A 22,036-nucleotide genomic window follows, 5' to 3' on the forward strand; every position below is an offset into this window, starting at 1 on the left:
TTGCTTTTGCCCTTGCCGGTCCCGAAGAGGCCTTGGACACATATCTCTATGGATTTTATTTCTGACCTTCCCGTTTCTCAAAAGATGTCAGTCATTTGGGTGGTCTGTGATCGCTTTTCTAAGATGGTCCATCTTTTACCCTTGTCTAAATTGCCTTCCTCCTCTGATTTGGTGCCTTTGTTCTTCCAGCATGTGGTTCGTTTGCATGGCATTCCAGAGAATATTGTTTCTGACAGAGGTTCACAGTTTGTTTCGAGGTTTTGGCGAGCCTTTTGTGGTAGGATGGGCATTGACTTGTCTTTTTCCTCGGCTTTCCATCCTCAGACTAATGGCCAGACCGAACGAACCAATCAGACCTTGGAAACATATCTGAGATGCTTTGTTTCTGCTGATCAGGATGACTGGGTGTCCTTTTTGCCTTTGGCTGAGTTTGCCCTTAATAATCGGGCCAGCTCGGCTATCCTGGTTTCACCGTTTTTCTGCAATTCTGGGTTCCATCCTCGTTTCTCTTCAGGACAGGTTGAGTCTTCGGACTGTCCTGGTGTGGATACTGTGGTGGACAGGTTGCAGCAGATTTGGACTCAGGTAGTGGACAATTTGACCTTGTCCCAGGAGAAGGCTCAACTTTTCGCTAGTCGCAGACGCCGTGTGGGTCCCCGACTTCGTGTTGGGGATCTGGTTTGGTTATCTTCTCGTCATATTCCTATGAAGGTTTCCTCTCCTAAGTTTAAACCTCGTTTTATTGGTCCGTATAGGATTTCTGAGGTTCTTAATCCTGTGTCTTTTCGTCTGACCCTCCCAGATTCTTTTTCCATACATAACGTATTCCATAGGTCATTGTTGCGGAGATACGTGGCACCTATGGTTCCATCTGTTGACCCTCCTGCCCCGGTTTTGGTGGAGGGGGAATTGGAGTATATTGTGGAGAAGATTTTGGATTCTCGTGTTTCAAGACGGAAACTCCAGTATCTGGTTAAATGGAAGGGTTATGCTCAGGAAGATAATTCCTGGGTTTTTGCCTCTGATGTCCATGCTCCCGATCTTGTTCGTGCCTTTCATGTGGCTCATCCTGGTCGGCCTGGGAGCTCTGGTGAGGGTTCGGCGACCCCTCCTCAAGGGGGGGGTACTGTTGTGAATTCTGTGGCAGAGTTCACTCCTGTGGTCACAAGTGGTACTTCGGCTGATTCTCTCTGGGAGCTTCCGTTTGTGGAGGAAAGTGGTACTGCAGCTTCTGAGTTTCCTCCCTCAGGTGATCTGGTGAGGTCGTTAGCTGCTTCTCTACTTAACTCCACCTAATGCTTTGATTCATGCTTCCTGTCAATGTTCCAGTGTTGGACTTGTGTTTCTCTGGATCATTCCTGTGGCCTGCTGCTCTGCATAGCTAAGTGCTTCTTTGCTATTTGTTGCTATTTTTTCTGTCCAGCTTGTCTATTTGTTTTGCTGGAAGCTCTGGGACGCAAGGGGTGTACCTCCATGCCGTTAGTTCGGTACGGAGGGTCTTTTTGCCCCCTTTGCGTGGTTTTCTTTAGGGTTTTGTGTAGACCGCAAAGTTATCTTCCCTATCCTCGTTCTGTCTAGAATATCGGGCCTCACTTTGCTGAATCTATTTCATCCCTACGTTTGTCTTTTCATCTTACTCACAGTCATTATATGTGGGGGGCTGCCTTTTCCTTTGGGGTATTTCTCTGAGGCAAGGTAGGCTTATTTTTCTATCTTCAGGCTAGTTAGTTTCTCAGGCTGTGCCGAGTTGCATAGGGAGCGTTAGGCGCAATCCACAGCTGCCTCTAGTTGTGTTTGGAGAGGATTAGGAATCGCGGTCCACAGAGTTCCCACGTCTCAGAGCTCGTTCTGTTATTTTGGGTTGTTGTCAGATCACTGTGTGTGCTCTGATCGCTATGTACATTGTGTTCCTGAATTGCCTATCACAACAGTGATGTTTTTGGCCTATCGCTGGGCAACACAGACTTTCAACGCCCTCCAAAGGTTTTCTATGGGGTTGAGATCTGGAGACTGGCTAGGCCACTCCAGGACCTTCATATGCTTCTTACGAAGCCACTCCTTCGTTGTCCTGGCGGTGCGATTTGGATCATTATCATGCTGAAAGACCCATCCAAGTTTCATCTTCAATGCCCTTGCTGATGGAAGGTTTGCACTCAAAATCTCACGATACATGGCCCAATTAATTCTTTCATGTACACGGATCAGTCATCCTAGTCGCTTGCAGAGAAACAGCCCCAAAGCATGATGTTGCCACCCTCATGCTTCACAGTAGGTATTGTGTTCTTTGGATGCAACTCAGCATTCTGTCTCCTCCAAACACGACGAGTTTTTTTTTCTACCAAACAGTTCTACTTTGGTTTCATCAGACCATATGACATTCTCGAAATACTCTTCTGGATAATCCAAATGCTCGCTAGCAAACCTCAGACGGGCCCGGACATGTACTGCCTTAAGCAGGGAGACATGTCTGGCACTGCAGGATCTGAGTCCCTGGTGGCGCAGTGTGATACTGATGGTAGCCTTTGTTCCGGTGGTCCCAGCTCTATGCAGGTCATTCACTAGGTCCCCACCAGTGTGGTTCTGGGATTTTTGCTCACCGCTTTTGTGATCATTCTGACCCCACGGGGTGGGATTTTGCGTGGAGCCCCAGATCGACGGAGATTGTCAGTGGTCTTGTATATCTTCCATTTTCTTATTATTGCTCCCACAGCTGATTTCATCACCCCAAGCTGCTTGCCTATTGCAGATTCAGTCTTCCCAGCCTGGTGCAGGGCTACAATTTTGTTTCTGGTGTCCTTCGACAGCTCTTTGGTCTTCACCATAGTGAAGTGGAGTGTGACTGTTTGAGGTTGTGGACAGGTGTATTTTATACGGATAACAGGTTCAAAACAGGCGCCATTACTACAGGTAATGAGTGGAGGACAGAGGAGCCTCTTAAAGAAGAAGTTACAGGTCTGTGAGAGCCAGAAGTCTAGCATGTTTTTAGGTGACCAAATACTTATTTTCCACAATTTGAAAATTAAATCTTGCCAAATCAGACAAGGTAATTTTCTAGATTTGTTTTCTCATTATTTCATAGTTGTGGTCTACCTATGATGTCAATTACAGGCCTCTCTCATCTTTTTAAGTCTGAGAACTTGCACAATTGGTGGCTGACTAAATACTTTTTTATCCCACTGTAAACTAAGTTCCCACTATACCCATGGGTGCAAACAGATAAAAAAAACCTCACAGACCAATTGCTAAATTTTCTACCCTCCTATGTAACTAGAATTTTGCAAGTACTGGTGACCACTATTTTACCGGTACTTAGGTAAAAGGAAGGGAAAAACCCAGCATGTGGCACCTAAAGGTAAGGGGAACTTGGCACAGGCTTGGGGGCTATAATGTTCACAGTGCCGTTTTTCTACAGATATCTGTGACACTGGCAATATATTTTATTAGAAAAATACATTTTAGTGGCGAGACACATCCAATATTTTAATTCTGAGATAGCTCAAAAGGCAAAATACGACATGGATGGACGGGCGGCTTATCAGTGGAGCCCCAGCTATCGCCAGCTCATCACGTCACACTCATATTTAATGATGCTTTAGCTTTTTCTGTGACCTCTTTGCTTCAAGGACCCTCACAAACCACTCCTTATCTCTCATCCTCCAGGGCAGTTATGGATGTGGCTTTGATAGCAGAGGGTTATTAAGGTTTACTGCAGATACCAGAATTTTAGCTCACCTTCTCCTCCTCCTGCACAATGACTGATAACACCTCTATATACAGTAGATAACACAGGAGCCACCATTCACAATAGGTGATATCACAGCTCACCACCTTCTCCTCCTGTACAATGACTGATAACACCTCTATATACAGTAGATAACACAGGATCCACCATTCACAATAGATATCACAGCTCACCTCCTCCTCCTGTACAATGACTGATAACACCTCTATATACAGTAGATAACACAGGATCCACCATTCACAATAGGTGATGTCACAGCTCACCTCCCCCTCCTGCACAATGACTGATAACACCTCTATATACAGTAGATAACACAGGATCCACCATTCACAATAGGTGATGTCACAACTCTCCTCCTCCTCCTGTACAATGACTGATAACACCTCTATATACAGTAGATAACACAGGATCCACCATTCACAATAGATGTTGTCACAGCTCACCTCCTCCTGTACAATGACTGATAACACCTCTATATACAGTAGATAACACAGGATCCACCATTCACAATAGGTGATGTCACAGCTCACCTCCTCCTCCTGTACAATGACTGATAACACCTCTATATACAGTAGATAACACATGATCCACCATTCACAATAGATGTCACAGCTCACCTCCTCCTCCTGTACAATGACTGATCACACCTCTATATACATGAAGACACAAAAGAGCACAATGAGGCCAAAAATACTCTGTTGTAAAAAAAAAAAAAAAAAAAAATCACAGTACTAAGCAAGTGCCAGTCAAAAGATGGAAAAAAAACAGGGTATTTAGTCGATACTTTTTTTTGCAAAAACATGTATACTAAGCTGCTCCACCAATCGTCAAGGTATACCCATATAGAGCAGTCCTAACTAATGTATATAATCCCTATCTGATGTATTTAAAAACCTGATCTGTATAGTACCTGTATAAGCAGGGTTAAGAGCGGGAATATCCATGTGGACATGCAGGATGGAACAGCTTAAATGCAAATGACCCACAGAGGAGTGATGGACTCCCCAGTCTTGTAGAAACAAGAGAAAAATTATAGAACCAGAAACACATGGGCTACTTGCACATTGAACAAGTCTGTAGGAACATGTTCACACACCACCAAGAAACTTGAAGACTCAAAAGAGCACAGTGAGGCCAAAATACTCCTGAGATAAATCAGTAATGGAGACAAAAAATTCTCCTAAAGGTTGTATTGGTAAGGAGTCTTATATCTTGGATGCCCACAAAAGCCAAAGCTAAATGATTCCAAGTTTAGGGGTCAGACCCCTGATCGTGCAGGGTACCATCTTAGGCTCTGTGGCTCAATCCGTAAAATGGCTACCCGCGTTATACCATGACCAATGAGGGCCACCACTAAATGATTCCTGGTGTAATGGGCTGTCAGTTTTGGAAATGCTTTATGGTTAGGATCAGCCCTAGACTAAATGCTAATGACAAGGGTGCTGGCTGCAGAGATCACCTACCATTCAGCAGCGTGGGAAAGAGACGCCTCCGTCCCGAAACACAGTCTTGGTAGCTCCAGGGCCCTGCGAGCCGCAAATGGCACCCTAAGGACCTTAAATATAAGTGCCGTAACTTCCTTTTGTCACTTCAGCTCATGTGCTCAGACGGTAGTCACCCAGACAGGAAGGAAGTGATCACTGGGCAACCTGAGCTCACACAACTTGCAAAGCAAACGGGAGCTTTAACAAGTTCAGGATCGGGCCATTTTCCCCCCCATTCCTGACCAGGCACATTTTTGGGTATTAGTCTATTTTTTTTTTCCCTTTGAAGGCAACATTTAATTGAATATCCTTTTTTGTGATATATAAGGCTTAATTTTTTTATCCTTTTTTGCTGATATCAGGTAAAAATGTAGAAAATAGAAAATATTTTTTCAGGTTTTTTTTTACGACCACAATGGACTGCTAAAATAATGTTTGCCTTTAAGTTTAATTTATTTTATACATTGGACTTTTTTTCTTGATTTTTTTACATTTATTTTACACACTTTAACTCCCCTTCATAAGGTCTTAGACTTTTGGGGTGGAATTTGAACAAATTTAGACATTATGTTTATTATATATAATATAGCATATTAGTCACAGTTATTCCAAGACCCGGCAGCTCCAATATCCAGCAATCGCAATCACTGGGTTGGGAGATGGAAGCACTGTCAGTGCTACTCAATTTATATACACTAACACTAGTTCAGTATTGTGTACACAGCAATCATGAAGGTAAAGATGTTAATAAATCATGTTTGCCTTCTCTATGGGTAGTCTGAAAGCTGGCTCCACACCCCCACAACTTCTTACAAAACTGCTTACTCTGCATTGACATTTGACAACGTCAGTGCAGAGTTAAGTGTGGACCACCCAGATGTTTAAAGTCTACAGGCGGTCCCAGAAGTAGTTAAAATACACAAAGATATGTAATAAAACTAATGATATCACATGTAGTCAGTGCAGAAGTGTTAGGCCATTTATAAGTTGTACGCTTGACATATTCTATCTTGTGTGTATCAGTTTTCTCCTAATACTCGTGTCAGTAATTAAAGAGACCGAGACCGCCGTTTAGAAGGCCAACGTTATTTCTGCTGAGAAATTTGGCTTTGGATGCACCATTTGACCAATTAAGGCCTTAGAGGATAGGGTGTGATTTTTTTTTTTTTTGGCAACCCAATAATTAGCTGACTACGAGATGTCCAGCTACTGGAAATCCCACCGATCACTGTGCATGAACCTGGCAGCAAGTGTTCGATTTCCCTGCAGTGCCTCCACAGGAGAAACGAAGTAGTACACCGCTCCAACTGGAAAAAAATGAGACTGTCCATGTGCACATATATGATTCAACAGGACATTGTAAGCTCAAAATTACTGTTCTAAACGAGTACAGACGCTCGGTGCACCCCTGTCGTGGCCAAGCAGTAGGATGCAGATTCCTATAAACTTGCTTTTAGACTTTCTCTGCCTTCCATTTTCTTGATTCACAGCTCTGGCTTTACAGAGAAGGACACAAATAAATGGAAAACTAGTTGGCGGGAAGGTGCACACAACTGCTGGGAGACGCCAAGGGTGCACCGAGCAGATTTGCTCATTTTGAACAGACATTTTGTGCTGACAGACTCCCTTTAAATAGGAACTTTGCTGTCCAAAAACTTTGCATAAATCAATAGTACAAGGAAACTTTGTAATATATTTTATCAGAGGATCCTGCTTCTTTCTCCACCTGTGTGTGTCTTCTCACCATCCAACCTTTCCTCCTGAGCGCACCATCCCTATACAAAAAAAAACAGCTCAAATCCTTCTTGTGCAGGACAAGATGGACTATCAGCACAGCGAGGTGTTATAGTACAACAGGAGGTGCAACCAATAATGAGGGGATGAGGAAGGAGAGGTGAGGAGTAGTGTGTGAAAACAGGCAGAAGCTGTCAGAGACAGATAGTTGTGAGCTTTCCAAAAAGTATTTTACCTCACTCTACAGCTGAATTCACAGTTACACTGCTCAGTACTGCTGTATAAATTCCTCCATGATACATCTATGGGGCCCGCGAGTCGGAGGGCCAGCTGACGCTGTGCACTAGGCCCCCCTCACCTCCCATCATCACAATTTCTTCAGTATCTTCATCCTCAGGACGCCGATACCATTGAATAATATGGTGGATCAGGGAGCTATCATCAACCATTCAGCATGCACGTGTGAGTCCAAGACTACACTGCAGGTGGGATGATGTCACTCCATTGCGCCTGATATGCTTTACCCTCTGTATTCACACAGCGAGTAGTGATTTATTTATTTTTTAAATGTCAGTAATTGTGGTGGGGGGAGGTTTTTTTTGGGGAGGGGGCAATTAGAGCTTTTGCTGTGGGGGCCTGTGATTTCTATGTAGGTCACTGCCATGGAGCTTGGCGGGGGTCAAATACAAGAATAACGGGGTAATAGGATCTACAAAGCAGCCGTGAGAAGTCCACATATCGAAGACAATTGACAGTACTACGAATGTAGTTTTCACATCTAGACAAAGAAATCGGTGCAGAAATATATGAGCATGCACCCGAAATGTATGGCGTGAAACCGGTAGCAAAACTTAGTTGCGGATTTGCAACAAAGTCTGTAGTTGAAATATCCAGTATCTGGACAGCCGTAGATTGCCGTCCCATCACTACTATGACCAACCTACAGGGCGGAGAACAATATACAAGATGCATCTTTATACCCAAAGTACATCAGATCGGCACTTACCACCATTTCTACATGAATTACTGATCTTATTATAGGTGAGCACTGATGAACAGCAGTTACTACTTACTGTTATTGATCTAGTTTCTGCTCTTAAAGAGACTTAAATTTAAAGGGATTTAAATACACTTTTTCCACCTGCTTTTTTCCCCTCAATATCCACCCCTTCTTTGATTGACAGCTCTGGCTTTATAGAGCCAGAGAAGGATGGCTATAGATGGAAACCAAGCAATTAGGAAGGTGTATATAAATGATTGGCCCCTTCATGAAGCACTGAGCGCCTTGGTTTAAACAGTCATTCTGGGAGGTCCCTTTAAAAGGAACCCGTCAGGCCTATTTTACTACTGAAACGAGTGGTTTGGCTGTATACGTCCTAGCACAACGATAAAAATGATACGCGCCTTGTAGTAATCCGATGTACCATTGCGGAGAAATCAAGCTTTTAAGCCACACACATATAAACCTGGAAGTGCATGGACACGCCCTGAAGCACTTCCAAGATAATTTGCATGTGGTTTCAAAGTTTGATTTCTCAGCACTGGTATATCGGATTACTACAAGACAGGTATCATTTTTATTGTTGTTCCATGACCTATACATCTGTGCCACTAATTCCAGGAATAAAATTTCCCTACGATGCCCCCTTTAAATTTTCCAGCCTCTCAATTGTTATGGATAACTCCTCCAATTTTCTCCCTTGTATTCATTTTGATAAACTTTCCACACTTAGTCTGAAAACATTCAATAAAAGTAATAAAAATATGTATTGGTCCTTGCTCAATCATTCTAGAGCCTGTGCTTGCATCCTGGCTATCCCATAAGGTCAGGTTTAGGATTCCTGCCTCTCATGTCATTATTACACTACAACTCCCCACGTGTACAGCTTAGAAAAAAAAAAAATAGAATCCATCATCCAAAAAGTTCATCCCCGTGGACTGAAGACTTCATTCACCGGTCACTATCGGGCAGTATCTACTAGAGACATGACGGAAGGCACCGCAGACATTTTCATCCGTCGTGAAGTCCTAAGGAAAGCAGCACCGGGAGAAAGGCTCCGACCACCAGCGTCAGGCTCTCCAACAGTCCCAGGCCTTGGGGTCTGTACTCTGAGGTTTCATGGTGCTGATGCTGCCCCCTGCCGCTAATCTCTGGTAACACATGGACAGTCGCCACGTAAAGGAAAGTTCCGGCAGAGAACAACATTCCGTTTCCCGTCGCACTTAGTCTGTGCTGAAGGGAGCCCCCTGTCTGTGACAAAAAGGAGAAAAAACAAGAATTAGTCATTCACGGTTCATCCAAAACTGGTATATAATAAACCTGTTATTCAGTCCGTATACACTGATGACCAATCTATTGGTCGCGCCGTACGTCGTCCCTGGTAGCCCCAATATTTTATCTCCTATTAGTCAAGATCTGCACATTCCAATCAGTGATTTTGTTTACTTATCCCTTCCCTTAGCAATATGTGGACATCTGGGGGATATTGGATATTAAAAGGAATATATCATCAAAAAATGACCTGTGTTTCAATGTATTTTTAAAAAATGTTCACCAAATCTTGCAATTGTCACACTGGCGCCATTTTAGATTCATTCTTCCTGTTCTTTACAGAAGATTTTGCAGAAGTCTCATAATCATCACAGGAAGGATTACAATGACTGATAACACACCACGTCCCCCTCCTGTAGAACAATTGCTAACTCCTCTATATACAGTAGGCAACACAGGATCCACCATCCACAATAGGTGATGTCACAGCTCACCTCCTCCTCCTGTACAATGACTGATAACACCTCTATATACAGTATATAGCACAGGATCCACCATCCACAATAGGTGATGTCACAGCTCACCTCCTCCTCCTCCTGTACAATGACGGATAACACCTCTATATACAGTAGATAACACAGGATCCACCATTCACAATAGGTGATGTCACAGCTCACCTCCTCCTCCTGTACAATGACTGATAACACCTCTATATACAGTAGATAGCACAGGATCCACCATTCACAATAGGTGATATTGCAGCGCCCCAGAGACCTGGTCGTTGCAGTATGACGCTCTGCCGCTAAGGGGAGCAGCGGTACGTCTGATGGCACTAAGGAGTTCTCCTGACCAGGTATCACCAGCACACATTACACTTCACACTCCGGCCACTAGGGGGAGCAAAAGGCTTTATTTATTGGGCCCCTCCTCACACTGGTAAAACTAGGGGTTGGATAGGAAGTTAGTCAGAAGCTGACTGGGTTGGATTCAGGCAACATCCCGTGGCAGGGGGTGCTGCAGGGAGAAGATTCAGGGGGGTCCCTGTCAGGTGTGGGAACCTGGCAGGCACCTAGCGACAAGAACAGAACGTTACGGAACCGCGCCTGCACTACCCGCGGCGGTATCCTAAGAAAGAGACACGAAGCGAAGGAGTCGTGCCCGGAGAACGGCAACATCCTACTGAGGCGCGTAGCCGGTGCCCGGAACACCGAGGAAGTGACTGACTTTATGCCTTACTTCAAACTCCGCAGGACAGTTAATTATAGGTTGGCTGTCTACCTTACATCACCTACGCAGACATAGGGGGCAACGCGTGGAGAGGGGCGTCTCTAGGGTCCCGGAAGAGCTCCGAGCCTACCCGTCAAATGGGTGCGTCCTAGCCATAAGGCTACATTCACATTTGCGCCGCTCCCGGCTGCGTCGGGCGCAGCCGCGGCAATGCATGCGCCCCTATATTTAACATGGGGGCGCATGGACATGCGTTGCATTTGCGTTTTGCGACGCATGCGTCGCAGCAGCGCATGCATCAGGGCGCAGGGAACGCTGCATGATGCAGTTTTTCCTGCGCCCAAAACCATGCAAAAAGCGACGCATGCGTCGCAAAACGCAGCGTTTGTGCATGCGTTCATATATGCGTTGTGCGTTGCGTCGCCGACACAGCGCCGCACAATGCAAATGTGAACGTAGCCTAACATACCTGGGGGACGAGAAACTAGAAAGGACTGGAACGAATTAGAATGAACGAGAATAGAAGTTGTGAGGACTATCCCGAATGCTCAGCAGGGTAGGACTACAACACACAGGCGCTAGCGGTAGGCCACGATTTCCACCTGCAAAGGGAACTCTGGATGTGCCCATCGGACCGGCCGGTCTCTGAGAGCCCTGTTAACCGTGCTCTGGATTGCGGATTCTGAAGTCTTCAGTAAAGAGGTAAAGAGACTGCAACCCTGTGTCCTCGTTATTGTCCGCACCTCACACCATCACCATCCACCTTACTGGGAAGCCCTGGGGACATACTTCACCTGTGGGGAGGTATACCATCTAGCTGCCATCACATCACCCCAGTGGACCCCAAGCAGCGTCGGTCACCCTGACCGAACACCACAGGTGGCGTCACAAACCCTTGACAAACTTTCATCACCCTTTCATTGGACGCCCCTTAGCAGGGTCACGGACCGGGTCCAGCCACCGTGACATCCCCAGAACTGAGGCAGCAGAGCACCGGTACCGAGTAACCTGTGGCCCTGTATCTGGGGGCGCACCAATATCACAGCTCACCCAGCTCACCTCCTCCTCCTCCTGTACAATGACTGATAACACCTCTATATACAGTAGATAACAGTATCCACCAATCACAATAGGTGATGTCACAGCTCAGCTCCTCCTCCTGTACAATGGCTGATAACACCTCTATATACAGTAGATAACATGGGATTCACCATACACAATAGGTGATGTCACAGCTCACCTCCTCCTCCTGTACAATGAGTGATAGCACCTCTATATACAGTAGCTAACACAGGAACCACCATTCACAATAGGTGATATCACAGCTCACCTCCTCCTCCCTTCACAATGACCTTTGCACATGCTCAGTAGTTGCTTCAATACAAAAAGTAGGATCAGAGTCAGTTTATTGCTGCTAATGTTCAGTGGCCATTGTGAAAATTGCAAGACTTCTGTTTTGTTTTTCTTTATAATACAAATTGTGATATGAAAAAAAATAAATAAAAACATTACCAAAATAGGAAAAAAAAAATTAGCATAAAAATCTTTTAAAACTGCAGGTCATTTTATGATGACAAATTGCCTTTAATAGAGGTCTTGTTGTTTGTGGTGGTCTAAGGGAAGGTTAACATTGGAGGACTGGCCTGTGATAAGGTCTCCTTGGGATACACCTTTATCAACTTCGTTATTCTTCTATTAGTGATGAGCGAACGTGCTCGGATGAGGTGTTATCTGAGCATGCTCAGGTGCTATCTGAGGGTCTTCGAGGTGCTCGAATTATATGTTTGAGTCCCTGCAGCTTTTCGACAGCCATAACACATGCAGGGATTGCCTAACAAACAGACAATCTCTGCATGTGCCGATCAGCTGTGGGGGCTCAAACATATTTTTCGAGCATGCCGAAGACACTCCGTTAGCACTCAAGCATGCTCAGATAACACCTTATCCCTGCACGTTCGCCCATCACTAGTTTCTATTCCCTGTTAAGATAAGAAACCATCTACATAGAACATATCACTAGAACTAGATATGGTCAGACCATGACCGATTACAGCGGCCCTTTGGAGGATTTAAGACACCGAGCTTGGAGCAGTATCGCAGCCACACCGCTGAATAGGTGACGATCACTGAGGATCCATCTGCTGAGATTCCATCTTACGAACGCAACTCTGAAGTGATGGTCGGACATTGAGGCCATGGCTCCATTCGTTGCCTGTAGGACTGAGGTCAGCGTCCACACAGAATACATGGAGTGGTGATGCACATAGGTGACCATTGCTCCATAGATAGGGGACCTCAGTGTCTCATTCTTGGATGATCCCAGCTGGACCACCAGTGATCAACAACTTATCATTTATGTTCTCAGCGTAGTCCCTGGACGTGCCGGCTGCCATATCCTTGAGATGGATGTTACTGCTACTGATCGGTCTTCACTTCTTCAATTTCCACTTACCATGCTAAGAATTAAATAAGTCGTGATGGTGAGGAGCGGAGCGGCTATTGAAAACGCCAAGAGATGCTTCTGAATTTGCTTTTTCTCCAATCCAGCATGCATGAGAAACGAGACCAGGCCAAACGCCGCCGGCGCCTGCAGAGGGAACGTCACAACGGAATCGGTAATCTCTCATGTAATACATTTTGTTTCTCTATAGTTTGTGTATCCTCGGGGGCTGTCCTTAAGGGAACCGATCCTCACCCTTTATTCACATTGCATCCCATTCAGCTCAACATTGGATTTCTACATGCTTTCAGATGCTGTTGCTGCTGCTTATCTTGGTCCAGGCAGTACAAGAGACTTGTTCTTGACTGCCATCTTTATTAGGTATACATTTAATAATAATAATAATAATTTATTAGGACAATGGCTTGGCAGTGACTTACTCCGCTCTCCCCTTACAGGACACAGGAGCATTCGGCTAAGCTGAGCTTTCATGTGTGTAGGGAATTCGGGAGGGATAGCCGGCGGACGATCTCTTAGGCTGGTTTCACATTTGCGTTTTTTGCCGCTGCGTTTTAGCGCAAAAAAACGCATGCGTTTTTTTTTCTATACTTAACATTAAAAACGCATGCGTTTTTTTGCATGCGTTTTGACGATGCATGCGTCGTTTCTATGCTTGTGTTTTGTTGCGGAAATGCAACATGTAGTCATTTCTAGAGGCTTTTTTTGCGGCAAAAAAAGTATTGCTGTCTATGTAAACGCATGCGTTTTAATACAAAAACACAAGAATACACACTGATAAGCCACCCCCCAACCCTAACCCTAAAGGGATCCTAACCCTAACCCTAGGGATCCTAACCCTAATCCTAACCCTAACCCTAGGGACCCTAACCCTAACCCTAGGGACCCTAACCCTAACCCTAGGGACCCTAACCCTAGGGACCCTAACCCTAGGGATCCTAACCCTAACCCTAGGGATCCTAACCCTAACCCTAGGGATCCTAACCCTAGGGACCCTAACCCTAACCCTAGGGATCCTAACCCTAGCTATTTCTGTTTATAGTGGGTTTTCTAGTTGATTTTGATGATTGGCAGCTATCACACACTTCTCATCATGCGTTTCAAAAACGCAAACGCAGGAAAAAACGCATGCAAACGCGTCAAAACGCCGCTTTTTTTTTACCACAGGCAAAAACGCATGCGTCTAAAAAACGCAGCGTTTGCATGCGTTTTTTTTCACCACATGTGTTTGCGTTTAAAACGCTGCGTTTTTAAATGCAAATGTGAAACTAGCCTTAATCAGGTAACCGTTATCTAAGGCTAGCTTCACACGTACGGTGCTCTGCATTGGATTTCTACATTTTTCCTTTGGTATTTTCAAACTGTAAGCTGCCTATCTTGGTTCAGGCAATAAAATTAAGTAATTTATGGGTACTCGCAGAAAACTGCAACTTTATAGTAGGGTATAAACCGTTATACCTATAACCGCATGGTTTCCTTTGTTAGAAACTGTTGGCATCCAACTCATTGGGTGTTTTTGATCAATTGCAGTCTAACTCCAAGGACACGTCTGGATGCAGTCATGAGAAATATTGAATTTGTCGTATTAGCTTGTTTTAGGGTCATTCATGCAATAAGTGTACAGGTGAGGTTTTATGCCATACTATAAACTACATCCATTACAGCAAAAGTAACCCCCGCCTGTGCCACGTAAGAACCTAATGCATGGTGAACACAAAGGATGAGGCCAAGATAAGCAGGGCATACACCACACACTAGAATAGGCTGAAGAAAGGGACATAAACATGGATTACTGTGCCTGCTATTTATTTCTAAGTCACATTTTACGAATAAGTTTTGGTTACCTTGTGTAATATTACTGCAAAGAAGACTATGACTTGTACCGACACCTGGGAAGATGCAACTGCGGCTCCAAGAGCAACACCATCAGCTGTGGAGCAAAATGAAAGCGCTTAGCTACATAATGAAGACAAGCTTCTCAAATTTATTTCTCAAAAATCCGAAGATTCTACAAAACGGTCACATGGGTTAATCATGATGAAAAAGGGTAGTAAAGAGTAAAAGGGCGAGGTGCATTGCAACATCTTGTGTTAAGTAATACTCTTACACAATAGATATTTTACTACAAAAATACTGCCCCTATGTACAAGAAAATAACTACTATAATACTGCCCCTATGTAGAAGAAAAATATAGTTCTTACCGATAACGGTATTTCTCTGAGCCCATGACGGCACCACGGAGAGAGGGGATCCGCCCACCAAGGACAGGAAACCTACGGATAAAAAGGCGGTACCACTCTCCTGCATCAGTTTGTTTACATAGATAACGATGGGAGACTACTAAGACATTTGTAAAATAATTTTAACTGCTTAGCATAACAAGATACCGCGTGACTTCCAACTATAAATGGATTATGGCACTATTTCAAGGTGTACACCCATAAGTGAAGGGAGGGAATGTACGGGTGCCGTCATGGGCTCAGAGAAATACCGTTATCGGTAAGAACTATATTTTTCTCTGATCGCCCATGACGGCACCACGGAGAGATTTGAATAGATGGTACATTCAGGGAGGGACCACCGCCTCCAGAACCCTTTTACCGAAAGTAAGGTCTGAAGAGGAGATTAGGTCCAATCTATAGTGCCTATAGAATGTGGATGGTGAGGACCAGGTAGCAGCTCTACATATCTGGTCTATGGAAGCTCCGGCCTTCTCCGCCCAGGAAGTTGCTACTGCCCTCGTTGAGTGAGCCTTAACCTCCCCAGGAACGGACATCCCACTTGCTGAATAAGATAGACTGATGGCGTCTGTGATCCATCTTGCTATGGTGGCCTTAGATGCTTTTTTCCCCTTCCGGGGACCCTGAAAACACACAAACAGAGAGGAATCCTCCCTACTCTCTCTAGTGACTTCTAGGTAGTGTAAGTGACATCTCCTTACATCTAGTGTATGTAGTGTTTGTTCCTCCTCGTTCTTAGGATTGGGGTAGAAGGAGGGGAGAGATATCTCTTGAGACCTGTGAAATTTTGAAGCCACTTTCGGGAGATATGCTGGGTCTGTTTTTAGAATAACCCTATCCTCTAGAAATTGTGTGTGAGGAAGGCAGGCTGACAGAGCTTGTAAGTCACTGACCCTACGGGCAGAAGTGAGTGCAACTAATAGAGCGGTTTTGAGGGATAGCGTTTTTATAGTAGATTCATGCAATGGTTCGAATGGAGGACTAGTCAGTGCTTTAAGGACCAAGTTTAAGTCCCATTGAGGAACCACTTTTACTGGTAGAGGCCTAGATCTTCCTGCTGCCTTAATGAATCTAGAGATCCATCTATTTGAAGCTAGGTCAAAATTAAATAGGGCTCCTAATGCTGCCACGTGAACTTTTAGTGTACTGGTGGCTAACCCCATATCCAGGCCATTTTGTAGGAACTCTAATATGGAATTGATGGGAATCTCTTTCCCTATTTTTGCACCTGAAAAGGACAGGAACTTTTTCCATATTTTGCCGTACTGTTTCGTTGTAACCGGCTTCCTACTTTTTAACAGAGTTGAAATTAACCCCGAAGAGAACCCTCTGTTTTCTAATATTTTCCTCTCAAGAGCCAGGCTGTCAAGTGCAAGTTCTTGACTTGTGGATGACAGATAGGGCCCTGTGACAACAGATCCCGGAGGTCTGGTAATACCCAAGGGTCGGATATTGACATTTTCCTCATCCATGAGAACCAAGGTCTCTTCGGCCAGAACGGGGCAATTAAGATGACCAGCGCCCCGTCCTCCCGAATCTTCCTCAGCACTGCTGGAATCAGAAAGAGGGGAGGAAAGGCATAGACCAGATGATGACCCCAGGGGATCAGGAACGCGTCCACAGCTACTGGGTTCCCCAGGGGAGATAGGGAGCAAAAGGAGGCTACTTTTTTGTTTAAATGGCTCGCGAAGAGATCTATTTTGGGAACACCCCATTTTTGTGTGATCTGGGTGAATATCTCCGCATTTAGTTCCCATTCCCCCTGTTTTAGGCTGGATCGACTGAGGAAGTCTGCCTTGTAATTGTCTACCCCCTTTATGTGTAGGCTTGTCAGGGATAGAAGGTTGTTCTCGGCTAACTGAAGGATTGAGTTGGTCACTTCCATTAGGCTTTTGGAACGGGTACCCCCTTGATGGTTTATGTAGGATACTACTACCTGATTGTCTGACATCACTCTTACGTGGTGAGATTGAAGGACCCCCGAAAATTCCTGAAGGGCAAATTTTACAGCCAGGAGTTCCTTCATATTGGAGGAACTGTTTGCCAGGGAAGGGGACCAAATGCCCTGAGCTACCAAGTCGCCCAGATGAGCTCCCCACCCTGAGGGGCTTGCGTCCGTAGTTAGGACCTTTGATATTGGGATCACCCATGGAACTCCCTGGGAAAGATTTTCCCGCAACGTCCACCAAATCAGAGAGTGATTGGTGCGAGGAGATAATGTTAACCGCCCTTCTAAATACTCTCCTAGGAGGATTTGCTCTGAAAGTAGCTGCCATTGGAGATCTCTTGAGTGTAGTTGGGCCCACTGGACCGCAGGAATGCACGAGGTCATAGAGCCCAACAGGGACATGCCCTGACGGAGAGATATAGAGGGGAGAGATTGTACTCTTAACGCTAAACTCATTATCTTTTGTATCTTGCTCTCTGGGAGCCGGCATTCCATTTTCCTGGAGTCTAGAGTGAGACCTAGGTACTCCTGAACCTGAGAAGGCACCAGTCTGGATTTCTCTAGGTTTATTAGCCAGCCCAGGTCTTTTAGAGAGTGAATCACTAAATCTAGCTGATTCATACAATGTTGCGGGGAGGAGCCTATCACCAGAAAATCGTCCAGATATGGTACGATCAGGGTGTTTTCTTCCCTGAGGTGAGCCATTACCTCCGCGACCAGTTTTGTAAAGACCCTCGGGGCTATTGCTAGGCCAAATGGTAGGGCTGTGAACTGGAAGTGACTTAGGACTCCCTTGATGTGGATTGCCATTCTCAGGAATCTTTGGTGATCCTTGTGTATTGGGACGTGATAATACGCGTCCTTCAGGTCCAGGACCACCATGAAGCATTGAGGAAACAGCATTTTGATTGATGACTTTATTGTTTCCATCTTGAACGCCTGAACCTCTAGGTAATTGTTTAGGTTCCTCAAATTGATAATAGTCCTGAAGGAACCGTCTGGTTTCTTTCTCAGGAATAGAGGGGAATAGTACCCTTGCCCTCTTTCTTGAGGGGGAACTTCCAGGAGTACTCCTTTTTTTACTAACCCCACAATCTCTTTCTCCAGTGTTAACTGTTCTTCTGCCGAGGATCTCATAGGTGTTATCTTGAAAGAGGGACGAGGGTACCTCTTGAATGTTAATCTTAGTCCTGATTTTATGATACTTAAGATCCATTGACTGGAGGTGATCTTTTCCCAGGCTGGGAGAAAGAGGGATAATCTCCCTCCCACCTGGGGCGAACCTTCATTGTGGAGGTTTCTTGTTGTCATTGAGGTTTTTGTTAAAGATGAACCCTTTATTCTTCGTCTTCTTATCTTCCCACTTCCCCTGGCCTCTCCCTGGGTTCTTACGGAAAAACCTCTTGTTCCGAAAGGGCTTTCTATAAGAAGGGAGACCCAGAGAGGGGAAGGACTTTTTCTTGTCTCCTGCTTTTTCCAGGATGTCATCTAGAGTTGACCCGAACAAAAACTCTCCTTCACAAGGGATGGTGCACAATTTCGTTTTTGTCTGTAGATCGCCCGGCCAATTCTTAAGCCAGAGAGCACGTCTAGCCGCATTAGCAAACACTGCTGCTCTGGCGGATAGCCTGATGGAGTCGGCTGAGGCGTCGGCTAGAAAAGCCGCGGCCCCTCTCATTACGGGTAGTGTGTTTAGAATTGAGTCCCGGGAAGTTTTCCCCTTCAATTGACCTTCTAGTTGGTTTAGCCAGATCATCAGCGAGCGTGAAGTACATGCTGCTGCAACTGCTGGCTTCAGGCCTCCTCCCGCTGCCTCCCAAGAGCCCTTGAGAAATGCATCTGCCTTTTTGTCCATTGGGTCCTTCAGAACCCCCATGTCCTCAAACGGGAGGGCGAATTTCTTTGAGGCTTTAGCAATTGCCACGTCTAATTTGGGGGCCTTTTCCCAAAAGGAGCATGATTCCTCCTCAAAGGGGTATTTCCTTTTTGGCGTCAAGAGAGTCTTCCTCACGGGCTTCTTCCATTCCTTCTTAATCAAGGCCGCGATTGCTTCGTTAAGCGGGAAAGCTCTTCTCTTTTTCTGTTCTAGGCCCCCAAACATGATGTCTTGTACTGTTTTTTTAGGATGGGAGTCTACCAACCCCATGGTACTTCTCACCGCCTTTATGAGGCCATCAGTATCCTCTAGAGGGAAACAATTATGTCCCCCAGAGGAAGAAGTAGATGATGCAGATGAATCAGAGGAGGGTGAAGACATTGAACTCTCACTATCACTTTCGGATTTCGAGACCGGAGATGGGGACCTGTGTTTGGACTTCCTCCTTTTTTTCCCACTTTTTAGTGACCTAAAGGTGTCCTCCACTTGCTCCTTAATTAGGGTTTTAAGATCTGTTGCAAACCCTGGAAGGTTTTCAGATACAGTCTGCTGAATGCAGGTATTGCATAGTCTCTTATCCCATGTAGGTGGAAGATCCTCTCTACAGATGGCGCAACTTTTGTGCTTAGTTTTAGCTACGCTTTTCCTCCCCTAAAAGAGACAAATAACACTCTTACTGTCTCTGACATTCACGAAGATCCACTTACCACCTCCAGGACCCATAAATACCGGTTGGGGGTTTTCTGCCTCTGGCTTTCTCCCCGACGCCGTACTGGACTCCTTACTGTGTTGAGACCTTTGGCGTTCCTTGCTGGTGTCCTGGTGTCCCTTCTGCTGTCGCCTTTTTTGCTGCTGCTGCTGCTGTGGCGATGTTGCAGGTGGAGGTGATTCGGGCAAAGGTGATGCCGGATTACTCATACTGCTGCTGTTTGCAGATGCTGCCTCGAGCTTGGCTGAGCTAGCGCTTTTATCTCTTGAGGCTCCTGCTTTTTACTGCAGAGCCACTGGGAGGAAGTAGATTCTCCTATTTGAATCCTCCCGCTGTCCGCACCTGCGCAGAAGCGAGCGCTGAACGCCGGCGCCTGCGCAATAACTCCTACATGGTCCCTAACAGCCGCCTGCTAGCGCCTGCGCAAATCGTACCAAACTGACGGCCGGGCCACGCCGGCGCCTGCGCAGAGCGCACCAGGCGCCCGGCCGGCAGATCCGCCGGAACCTGTGCTAAGCGTCCGGCCGGAAACATACCAGCCGCTGCATGCGCCCCAGCGCCCGGCCGGAACCCCGCCGGCGCCTGCGCAGAGCGCAACAGGCGCCCGGCCGGAAGTCCCGCCGGCGCCTGCGCAGAACGCACCCGGAAATACACCGGCGCCTGCATGTAACGCACAAGCACCCGGTCGGCCTGCATATACCGGCGCACAAGCGCACCGCGAGACCACCTAGATCCCGGCGTGCTGGAGGCAGAAAGGCGCTGCTGACCGGCACCCCCAGTCCTATGCAGCCCTGTAGCGCTTTCTCTGCACGCCCGATGGCAGTGCAGCGTGCAGACTTATGCTAGTTTTAGGGAGGGTTGCGCTGCATCTCCCACAACCACAGAGGGACCCCCCTGGATGTTGTCGCTGCTGCATCTTACCTGGGGAGGTGACCGCGAATTCCTTGTCACCTCCCCCGCACACCCTGTCGGCTCACAGCTCCCAGCGGTGGCGCTTCGGGTCACCACCCTAGCCGAGGCAGAGGGACCCCAGCTGCCTGAATCGGACTGGTTGGCCCCGGAATTCCAACGATGACTGGTAAGTCCGTAGGTCTCCCATCAAGGACAGGAAACCAACTGATGCAGGAGAGTGGTACCGCCTTTTTATCCGTAGGTTTCCTGTCCTTGGTGGGCGGATCCCCTCTCTCCGTGGTGCCGTCATGGGCGATCAGAGAAAATAACTACTATAATACTGCCCCTATATACAAGAATATAACTACTATAATACTGCCCCTATATACAAGAATAGAACTACTATAATACTGCCCCTATGTACAAGAAAATAACTACTATAATACTGCCCCTATGTACAAGAAAATAACTACTATAATACTGCCCCTATGTACAAGAAAATAACTACTATAATACTGCCCCTATATACAAGAATATAACTACTATAATACTGCCTCTATGTACAAGAATATAACTACTATAATACTGCCCCCTATATACAAGAATATAACTATCATACTGCCCCTATGTACAAGAATATAACTACTATAATACTGCTCCCTATATACAAGAATATAACTACTATAATACTGCTCCTATTTACAAGCATATAACTACTATAATACTGCTCCCTATATACAAGAATATAACTACTATAATACTGCCTCTATGTACAAGAATATAACTACTATAATACTGCTCCTATGTACAAGAATATAACTACTATAATACTGCTCCTATGTACAAGAATATAACTACTATAATACTGCCCCCTATGTACAAGAATATAACTACTATAATACTGCTCCTATGTACAAGAATATAACTACTATAATACTGCTCCTATGTACAAGAATATAACTACTATAATACTGCTCCTATGTACAAGAATATAACTACTATAATACTGCCCCCTATGTACAAGAATATAACTACTATAATACTGCCCCCTATGTACAAGAATATAACTACTATAATACTGCTCCTATGTACAAGAATATAACTACTATAATACTGCCCCCTATGTACAAGAATATAACTACTATAATACTGCTCCTATGTACAGGAATATAACTACTATAATACTGCTCCTATGTACAAGAATATAACTACTATAATACTGCCCCTATGTACAAGAGTATAACTACTATAATACTGCTCCTATGTACAAGAATATAACTACTATAATACTACCCCTATATACAAGAATATAACTACTATAATACTGCCTCCTTTGTACAAGAATATAACTACTATATTGCTGCCCCTATGTACAAGAATAGAACTACTATAATGCTGCCCTTATTTACAACTACTATAATACTGCCTCCTTTGTACAAGAATATAACTACTAT

The 22,036-nt window shown here is 45.3% G+C and overlaps 2 protein-coding genes across 3 annotated transcripts in view; both read right to left on the reverse strand.

Moving 5' to 3' along the window:
• Positions 1-5,655: 5,655 nt before the first annotated feature.
• Positions 5,656-22,036, reverse strand: part of LOC138681157 (zinc transporter ZIP9-like) — a 33,800-nt gene continuing 17,419 nt past the window's right edge. For both annotated transcript variants that reach the window (XM_069768436.1, XM_069768437.1), the window contains exons 5-7: positions 14,762-14,847; positions 12,912-13,046; positions 5,656-9,211 (exon numbers count right to left, since the gene is read on the reverse strand). In XM_069768436.1, the coding sequence (XP_069624537.1) occupies positions 8,972-9,211; positions 12,912-13,046; positions 14,762-14,847 (461 nt within the window). In that variant the 3' untranslated portion in view covers positions 5,656-8,971. The remainder of the gene's footprint in view (positions 9,212-12,911; positions 13,047-14,761; positions 14,848-22,036) is intronic.
• On the reverse strand, positions 18,392-19,900 carry LOC138681156 (lamina-associated polypeptide 2, isoforms alpha/zeta-like). The gene is made up of 2 exons (XM_069768435.1): positions 19,712-19,900; positions 18,392-19,633 (listed from the first exon to the last, which is right to left on the reverse strand). The coding sequence occupies exons 1-2, from the start codon at positions 19,898-19,900 to the stop codon at positions 18,392-18,394; spliced, it is 1,431 nt and encodes a 476-aa protein (XP_069624536.1).

The sequence above is a fragment of the Ranitomeya imitator genome, chromosome 5, assembly GCF_032444005.1.
Source record: "Ranitomeya imitator isolate aRanImi1 chromosome 5, aRanImi1.pri, whole genome shotgun sequence".
NCBI classification, from domain to species: Eukaryota; Metazoa; Chordata; class Amphibia; order Anura; family Dendrobatidae; genus Ranitomeya; species Ranitomeya imitator.